We start from the raw sequence: 10,003 nt of genomic DNA on the forward strand, positions 1-10,003 counted from the left end.
AATCCCCCTACTGGGCATCTACTCAGAAGAAGGAAGCAACAGACCAAGACCAGACTTCTGTGCCAATGGTCCTGGCAGTGCAGTTCACAATCACGAAGAGTTGGAAACAATCTAAATGTCTATCAACTGACCAATGGATTAAAAATCTGTGGTATATACATACAACAGAGTACTATGCAGCTCTAAAAAGCAGCTATGAGGGCATGAAGCACATTGTCTCATGAGAAGAGTTGCAGGAAATTATGCTAAGCGAAGTTAGCCAAGCACAAAAGGACAAGTATAACACGAGTCCACTGTGGTAAGTTCAACAGTACAATGGACATAGAAGATAAGCTACTTAATGCATCAATCCCGGGTTGAGGTCCAGGCACTTTGGCAGGGGTCTGACCCAACCCAGGGATGCATTTGGCAGCCAACTAAAAAGGAGAGGGAGAGGGAGAGAGAGAGAGAGAAAACACACACACACACACACACACACACACACACACACACAAAACCCCAAGGGTGATAGGGGAACAGGGCACTAATTTGTTGTTTATGTCTCTAGGAGAAAGAGAGAGGGGGATCAGACCCCATCCCGGAGCTCCAATCCCTAAGGGCAACATACCAGCATAGAGCAGCAAACTAACAGAGAGGATGGAAGGCCAGGCCCAAACTGAGCTATGCTGAGCCCTCCCCAGAAGAATGCACCACAGAGGACAGCACTGAAGATATAGCCCAGGGAGAGAGGTGGGTCTGTCCAGACCACAGGGGTGCAAACTAAGAGGGAAAGAGAGAGAGAGAGTATGGACCTCATCATGGCCCACCAAGCCCCGGGAATGACATCCCTGCTCAGAACAGCCAATGCACAGAGAGGAACACAGGACCGGCCCGCCACGAGACCCACAGAGTGCCCGGTCTTTCCCATGCACAGCTGGGCAAAGCTCGAAGGGAGTGCAACGGTACAGCAAGGGGAGCAAAGTCGCCAAGTCCCTGAGGAGTCCTGATAGTAGGCTTCTGACCCAGGGGACAGGGCTTGCACCTCATCAGATGTGATTGGAAACACTCCTAAGACAGACCTTGTGTTAGTCTATATAAACTAACTAACTCAAATCTGGGACTATTGATCAGGTTTGGGTTTTTCTTTCTTTCACTCTGTGCCAATCTGTATAAGATAGGCAAGACAAACAATCCCAAGGAGAAAACAGTGGGACCCATGCATGGTCCCAGGGGGACATGGGAGAGGAGGCGGTGGGGAGGGGGAGCAGGGAGCTAACAAACTCAGGGACAAGAGAAAATCAAGTGATCTAAAATTGATGAATAGGAGGGCGTATAATGCCTGGTGGGGTTTGATAAAGTGCAATGTATCCAAGAGGATTACTGAGAGCCCAATGGAGGGTGAGCATGATAGTGGGGCAGGAGGAGGGTGAAAGTAAATACAGGAAATAACTAGGAGGCAAGAGCTATTTATACAGGTATAGCTATAGGCATGTATACATGTAAATATATTAATTTATAATGAAAGGGTCAAGGTACATACATTTTTATATTAAGTATTAAGATAGCAGACAGACTTCGGGCCTCTGCTCAAGCTCTCCCTCAACGCAAGAACACTTTGTTCTAACAACCTGGCATTCTGTGATGCTCACCCTCCCAGCTCAATTGCTGAAGACAAAATAGGCGCATAAGCAAATGTGGTGAAGAAAGTGGATGGTGCCTGGCTATCAGAAGATATAGTGTCAGGGGTCTTACAGGATTGAAGTTAAACAAGCAGCCATCTGTCAGGGAAGCAAACAAGCCCACATGGAAGAAGCACATCAGCCTGCGTGATCATGTCGATGGGATCAGGTATCAAAAGATCCAAAACAAACACTTGTATCGATGTGAAAGAGGGGGGTTGGAGTGGAAACCCAAAGTCCATTTGTAGACAATTGGGACATCCCTCCACAGAAGGGTTACAAGGAAGGGATGATTCAACAAGGGTGCAGCATAGCAAAGAAACACACATCATTCCTCTAGTTCCTGAATGCTTCCCACCCCCAGCCCCCACTACCATGACCCTTACAAATCTGGCTAGACTGGAGTACACACATTGATACCGATAAGAGCTCTCAATAGATAGAGTTCAGGACAGGTAAATCCCTCAGGAACAGAAATAGGGGTAGCAATATCAGGAGGGTGGGTGGAGGAGTGGAGGAAGGGGGAACTGATTGCAATGGCTGACATCTAACACCCCCCCCAACCAGGAAGACAAACAACAGAAACGTGGGTGAAGGGAGACAGCAGTCAGTGTAAGATATGAAAACAGTAATAATTTATATTTTCCCAAGGGCCACAAGGCCGGGGAGAAGAGAAGCCAATACCAAGGCCAACATAGAATGTAAATGTTTAGAAGATAATGATGGCAGCCTGTGTACAGATATGCATGATACAATTGATGCATGGGATGTTGTAAGAGCCGTTAGAGCTCCCAATAAAACGATTATTAAAAGAACCCCTCAGGAACAATAGTGGGAGTAGTGATATTGTGAGGGTAGGGGGATGGTGGGAGGGGGACATGGGAGGAAGGGGGACCCCAGCACAAGGTTGGATATAACGACACCCCCAGGGGGACGAATAACAGAAATGTGGGTGAACGGAGACAATGGACAGTGTAAGATACGAAATAACAATAAAAATATATAATTGATCAAGGATTCATGAGGGTGGGAGAGGGGAAAAGAGGAGCTGATCCCAAGGGCTCAAGTAGAAAGAAAATGGTTTGGAAAGGTCGATGGCAACTTCTGTACAAGTGTGCTCAATACGGTTGAATGATGGATTGTCATAAGATTTGGAAATAAAATGATTAATAACAGTAAACAAATTTAGAAAAAACGGACACATTCCTAAGAAAAAAATTAACAGCAATAATTTATGAAATTAAAAAAATTGGGTTACAGTCTCAGAAGCCCACAGGGGCAGTGCCACCCTGTCCTTTAGGGCCACTATGAGTCAGCCTCGACTGGGTGGCAGTGAGTTGGGTTTGGGGTTTGGGGTGGACTATGGGTTGGGTGGTTGACGACAAGGTCTGCAGTTTGGACCTACCAGCTGCTCCTCGGGAGATGAAGCGTTCTATTCCCATAAAGATAGATTTATAGCCTCAGAAACCCACAGGGGGAGCTCTGGCCTGCTCCGCAGCGTTGTTGTAAGTAAAAAGTGATTCCGTTTCCGTGAGGCATTTTGTTTGTTTGTTTGTTTGAGGACTTTAAGATCTATAGCCAGGGCTACAGAAACTGAGACCAGGTTCTACCTCCAGTGTCGTCAGAGATAGATGATAGAGAATTATCCCTTACAACTGGTGTCCGTAATTCAAACATCTGGTCTTGCAAATCCGGAGAAAGTATATTCGTGCCTTTGCTTTAAAGCCACCCACTTGTGGTATTCGGGTGACAGCAGCACTGGGTAATGAACACACACAAACCCACCACCTTGGAGTCGAGTCCAGACCACAGTGACCGTGTACAGGGATCTGGAGGCTGTGATTCTTTACGGGAACATCTTTCTCCTGCTGCAGAGCCGCTGGCTGGTTAGAACCCAACGCTTACCTGATCCCGCCACCAGGGCTCCCAAGACTCATGGAAGGTTTAAAAGCAGAGTTGGGACCCGGTAGCATTTGCACGAAACAAACTGAAAACAAAGCTCACTCTGGCTGTTGTGGTCTTGCATGGACTCTTGGTTTCCCCCCAGGTCTGTCAGTCTGTCCCCACGAGTCTCTTTCCCTACCTCGGGGTTCTGCACTCTGCATGGTCACGGCCCCAGGTGGGGCCTGGGGAGGGAGTTCTGGGCCTCTTACCAGGTGACAAGCAGTTCAGGCTTCTCCTCCTCCAGGGCCTTCAGCCTCTCACCCACCTCATCGTTGAAATGGGCCTGGTCCAGCCTGTAAGGAGAAAGGAAGCCTGGTTCTCCTGGAATGGCCTACATGATCCCGAGGGCCTCAGGGCCCAGGAACCTTGCATTTGCCACCCGCTGCAGGAAATCTGCTGCAGGGTGGGTCCTTTGGGAATCTGGATCTGGGATGGCGATTAGAACGAAGAGTTTGATGAGAGAGGGCCCTTGCATCAACCCCAGTGGGAGGGAATGGAGATGTGGCAGAGGGAGAAGTCGGGTTGTGGTACCGACTCCATGGAGGTCCCAGCCACCCGTGGAGGGGGTTCTCGGGCTAGCGGAGGGGGCTGGGCTTCTCTACACCTCCACACTGATTAGCCACCTTGGTTCACATAGCATGGATACAGGAACTGGTAAGGAAGCCAGGCTGAACTGTATGGATTGATCCCATCCCATTCCGCCTCGCTCCCCTACCCCTGCCCAGAAGAATCCACAGGGCCTCACCATAGGAGCTTGAGTTGGCAGCTTGAGTGCCGCAGTCCCTCGCACAGCAGGTTCACCCCCAGTCTTCCCAGGTCATTCTGCTGCAGGTCCAGCTCCATCAGGCTGGGGCTGGCACTGAGCACAGAGGCCAGGTCCTGGCAGCAGCTGGACGTGAGACCACAGCTGACCAGCCTGCAGGAGAGACATACCTGTGTCCCCAGCCACTGTCCCGAGGGCTCCCTCCTGTGTCTGGGGTCTGGTCTGCCTTTTTAGAAGGTGTGACCCTTGGCTGTCCGGGGGTGACTTCACAGGAAGAGGAAGCCTTGCCTGGTTTGGAATAATGTGGGAGACTGTAGCTCCCTCTTGTGGCCAAGTTGCTCCTTGAGACGCTGATGGCCTCCTTTTCTCACTGTGTGATTCCCACGGATCTTGTCCACTCACCCTATCAACTTGAGAGGATTACCATGCACGTGTCCATGTGTCCACCTGAGTCTAAGTGCTAACCACATCTGTGGGTCCGGAGGAAGTCAGCAAGGCCCTCCAGATCCCCAGAATGACCCAGTATCTCGGGGGACAGAAATAAAGAAGTCAGTTTTCAAATCTCTCCTGATCGAAAGAATAATATCTGGGGTCTAAAAGTCTTGCCTTCAAACAAGCAGCCATTGAAGTGAGGCGTCAGCTAAGTCCACATGGAAGAAACACCAGCCTGTGTGATCCGAAGATTGTAATAATATAATCCAAATCTGAAGGAGGGAATGATCGCATCGCTTAAACGATGAGCACCTGGTTTGCAGAATGCGATGGACGACAGTGGAAGCCCATTCATTTGCAGGGTCCACACACAGATTAAACTTCTGGTGCATCCCCTCTGATTGAACTACTGAATTATATGATATGTGAATCATATGCCAGTCAGGCTGTTAAAAAATAAGTAAAAAAAAAAAAGCCAACGTTGGGTTTTAGGGGATGACTCATTCATTCATTTAACAGTTTTATTGGAATATAATTCAACTATCATACAACTTAATAGTTCACTCATCTTAAGAAGACTTGTAGAATCACCACCATAATCAATTTTAGAACATTTTCTTCTTTCCTGCACTCATTGTTATTAGCTTCTCATTTCCGTCCAACCTCCCCTGCCACACTCCATGGAAATCATGAATGTAGTTACTGTCTCTTTAGATTGACCTAATCCTGGACTTCACATACAGGAAAACATGCAAAAACAAACAAACAAAAAGACCCAAACACAATAACAAAGTACAACGGAGAAAAGCCTCAAGAGAAAAGACAGCAGAAAACGTGAAAAACGAGAACAAATTTCTGGTGGGTCACAAGGGCGAGGAAAAGACGAGGTTACATTTTAACCTCACTGCATCTGCAATCCCCCACTTTCCAACCCTCTGAGAGCAAAGCGATTCACATCCCTGCTCTGTTCCAGAGGGGTTTTAAAAGCCGTGCTCCAGAAGTTGTGCCCCCCCAATTTTCTTCCAAGGAGCCTCTGGTGGGCTTGAATCGTCTTCATTAGCAACCCAGTGTGTTATCCATTTGCCCTCCTCAGGTACTCCGTCAGGAGCCGGGTAGCAGAGTGGTTATGGGGTGGGATGCTAGCTGCAAGGTCAGCGACTCAAAACCACCAGATGCTCCGTGGGAGAAAGACCAGGCTTTCTACTCCCGTGAGGAGTGCCAGTCTTGCCAACAGTTCTGCAGGGTCACCCTGAGTCAGAACTGGATCCATGGCGGGGCGTTGTTTTCTTTTTGTTGTTGTTGTTGTTGTTGGTGGTGGTGGTGGTATTCCATCTGACATATGAACAAAACCAAACATCCAAACAAAACCCAAGCTCAGGTTGTTGTTGTTGTCAGTTCTGACTCCTGGCAACCCCACACGCTACAGAGTAAACACATGATGAAATTCAACGAGTGATGGACGGGTCAGGTGCAGTCAGAGGCATGGGAAAGAGATTAACGGAGGGGAAGGGATAATGGGGCTGGAGGAGAAGGCGTGGAATGCTGAGTTGCTCTCCAAGTGGGAGCGGCGGGAGGGGGATTCCAGCATGCAGAGGGGATGCGATTTGCAACCTGTATTTGGCAGAAAGGCCGTATTGAGGAAATGGAATCTGAAGGTAAAGCTGGAAGACACTGCTTACTGTTGTCTTTACCCTGGTCCACTGACCGATGGGCACTCTCCCTGGTGGGATGGTAAGGTTGGCTGTGTGTGGACTGCGGCATCCTGGGGTAGGGCATGGTGGTTGCCGGCCCTGCCCTGGACCGGCAGCACCACAGCACATGCCAGTGCTGACTTGTGAGGGGCAAGCCGCTCACCCACCCCTGTTCCAGGTACTTGGCACATTCTGGAAATATTCTTGGTGGGGAGAAGCGGACTCCCATCAGCTGTGGGTGGATCTGGTGAGCCCGTGAGAGGCAGTGAATGAGTGAGGAGTGTGGTGAAGCTGCGTGGTGAAGCTGGCCAAAGGGAAGGGACAATGGGTTGGGGGAAAGGGAACACACGTAAGCCTTGAAGGATGAGTAGTTCTCCAGGGTGGGGTGGAGGGAGAGGCATTCCAAACGGGAATGGGTTCCCGCCCACACTGAGGCATGATGGGAGGGGAAACCTGGCATCTACTGGGCAGGTGTGTATGCTGAGACAAGGCCCCTCGACACCTTTGGGGGTCTACACACTTGCCCTGAAGTATCACTGTGCCCATAAAACTCCCATAAAAAGACCACGCCGAGGGCTTTCTGCGTGGGGACACTGTGGAGGCAGCATCGCTAGGTTCTCCAGCCCTTTCTTCCTCTCCACTTATGTTCCAGTCATCTGAAGAACCCAACAGCCGGGGACGCTCTCCATTGGAGGGTGGCGCTTTGAAACCACAGATGAGCGTGTGCGCGGGGTCTTTTGGTCATGAGAGAACTGAACCCCCAACACACGGCAGGCTTTGGGCTTGTCACTTCCTCTACAGTGGAGGAGGTGGACACAGCCATGAATGCCAGGCCACACGAGGTGGGTGGAAGAGCTGGGAACCAAAGAGGGCTGTCCCAAGAAGACTGGGTGCCCATGTAACTGTGAAAATGATCCAGGTGGGAACGCTGAAGTAACGGAAATCACGACTGACTGAGGCAATGCAAGAAGGGAGGGTGTGCTTTTGTGTTATCTTCAGCAGCATAACACTTGCATACAATGTCAAAGATATTCTTCCGTAATTTGAGTACTGTATTCTTTTGGGTCACCCTTTTTTTTTGAATGGGGACAAATATGGATCTCTTCCCATCAGTGGGTCAAATAGCTGTCTCCCCAATTTCCTGAGTAGATGAGCGAGTGCTTCGAGTATTCCATCAACTGGTATTCCGTCACCTCCTGGAGTCTTGTGTTTGGCTAATGTGTTCAGTGCAGCTCAGACATCTTTCAGTGCCAGTGATTCTTCCTTCTTGAAATGGTTGCACGTTGATGAATTCTTCTTCGGTACAGGGATGCCGTGTAGCCTTCCCCTCTTTTAATGTTGCTTCCTGTATCGTTCAGTGTTTTGCTCATAGTGTCTTTCAATATTACAACCCAAGGCTTGAATTTTTTTTGGAGTTCTTTCAGTTTAAGATGTGCTGAGTTTGTTCTTCCTTCTTAGTTTTCTGATTCTAGATCTTTGCAGATTTCACTTTAATATTTGACTTTGCCCTCTTCTTTTTTTTCAGTTCAAGGACTGTTTGTTGGCCTTTAGGAGTGCTTTCCGGTAGAGTTGGATGGGGTGCCACGCCCTGGCCCCACCGTCTATGACCTTGCCTTCTTGAGCTGCCCTTTGAAATGTTCTTTTCAGCTCTTTGACTTCATCATTTCTCCAAGTTCGCTACTCTACAATTGGGAACACATTTCAGTCTCTTCTGACATCCACACTGATCTTTTCTTTCCCTCCTGTCTTTTTAATGACCTATTGCTTTCTCCATGTCTTGACGTCCTCCCACAGCTCCTCGGGTCTTCTGGCATTAGTAGTCAATGAGCCAAATCTGCTTTTGAGATGTTCTGAACATTCAGACGAGATCTGCTCAACGTTGTATTTTGTGTTGTGTCTTGTGGACTTGTTTGGATTTTCTTCAGCTTTCATCCGAACTTGAACTTACACACGAGCAGCGTATGGACCGTGCTACGGTCAGCCCCTGGCCTGGTTTTAGCAGGTGATATTGAGCGTGTTCATATTCTCTTCTCACCGATGTAGTCAATTTGATTTCTGTGTCTTCTGGCTGGAGAAATTCATGTGTACAGTCATCATTTGTGTTGCTAAAGAAAGGCATTTGCTATGAACAAATCATTGGTCTTGCAAAATTCTATCATGTGATTTCTGGCTTTGTTTCTGTCACCAACACACTATCTTCCAAAGACTCCAACTTCCCCTTTGTTCCCAGCTTTTGCATTCCAATCACCAGTAATTATCAACGCATCTTAATTGCCAGTTTGATCAACTTCAGACTGCAGACGTTGGTAGAATTCTTCAATTCCTTTAACACTAGCTTTTGTGGCTGGTGCATGAATTTGAGTCATAGTTGTCTTGTATGGATTTCCTTGAATGCAGACAGATACGATCCTATCCCAGACAGCATTGTACTTCAAGATAGAGCTTGATAAGTCTTTTTTGGCGAATAATGCAATGCCATTCCTCTTGATTGTTTCATTCCCAGCATAGAAAGCCCTATGATTTTCTCACTCAAAGTGACCAATACCAGTCCACACTAGGCTCGTCAATGCCTAGAATGTCAATTTTTATGCATGCCATTGAATTTTTTACAATTTCTGCTTCTTCTAGATTTATACTTTGTGCATTCCAAATTCCAGTTCTTTATTGATTTTGCAGCTCCTCTTCTCGTTTGGAGTTGTGAGCCATCAGCAAAGGAAGGTCCCCAAGGCTTGACTCTCGTACGGTTTACTCCATTCGTGTCCCTGTGGTCGACTCGACTTTGAGAAGGCTACTCTTCCTCAGTCCTATTTTGAGTGCCTTCCGAACTGAGGGGCTCATTTTCTTTCTTTCCTTTTTTTAATCACTTTATTGAAGGTTTTTACAGCTCTTATATCCGTCCACACATCCATTGTGTCATGCATAGTTGTACATAGGTTGCCATCATCATTTTCAAAACATTTTCTTTCTACTTGCGACCTTGGTATCAGCTCATTTTCCCCCTCCCTCTCCCACCTTCCATCCTCATGAACCTTGGATAAGTCACACACTATTACTATTTTCATTTACACCGTGCGCTGTCTCTCTCTACCCATGTTTCTGTTGTTCTTCCCCTTGGTGGGTGGGTGGGGGCGGTGGCGGTGGCAGTTATACGTCAATCATTGTGATCGGTTCTCCTGTTCTTCCCCCACCTTCCCCCTGGCCTCATGGTATCGCTACTCCCATTATTTTTCCTGTGGGGTTTATCTGTTCTGGATTCTGTGTGTTGAGAGTTCTTATCTGTACCAGTGTACATGCTCTGGTGTAGCTAGATTTGTAAGGTAGAACTGGGGTCATAATAAAGAGGGGAGGAAGCATTAAAGAACTACAGGAGGGCTGTAGAGGGAGGGAAAAAAGAGGAACTGATACCAAGGGCTCAATAGAAAGTAAATGTCTAGAAATAAATGATGGCAACATATGTACAAATATGCTTGGTACAACTGATGTATGGATTGTTATAAGAGTTGTAAGAGCCCCAT

At 47.8% G+C, this 10,003-nt stretch overlaps 1 protein-coding gene across 1 annotated transcript in view; it reads right to left on the reverse strand.

Moving 5' to 3' along the window:
* The window catches only part of NLRP1 (NLR family pyrin domain containing 1), a 58,776-nt gene that overhangs the window by 24,618 nt on the left and 24,155 nt on the right, over nucleotides 1–10,003 (reverse strand). The window contains exons 6-7 of the mRNA XM_045293324.1: nucleotides 4,348–4,518; nucleotides 3,812–3,895 (exon numbers count right to left, since the gene is read on the reverse strand). Coding sequence (XP_045149259.1) covers nucleotides 3,812–3,895; nucleotides 4,348–4,518 — 255 coding nt within the window. The remainder of the gene's footprint in view (nucleotides 1–3,811; nucleotides 3,896–4,347; nucleotides 4,519–10,003) is intronic.

This window comes from Echinops telfairi, unplaced genomic scaffold (genome assembly GCF_000313985.2).
Source record: "Echinops telfairi isolate 266 unplaced genomic scaffold, ASM31398v2 ScPeMD7_2010;HRSCAF=2546, whole genome shotgun sequence".
Taxonomy (NCBI): domain Eukaryota; kingdom Metazoa; phylum Chordata; class Mammalia; order Afrosoricida; family Tenrecidae; genus Echinops; species Echinops telfairi.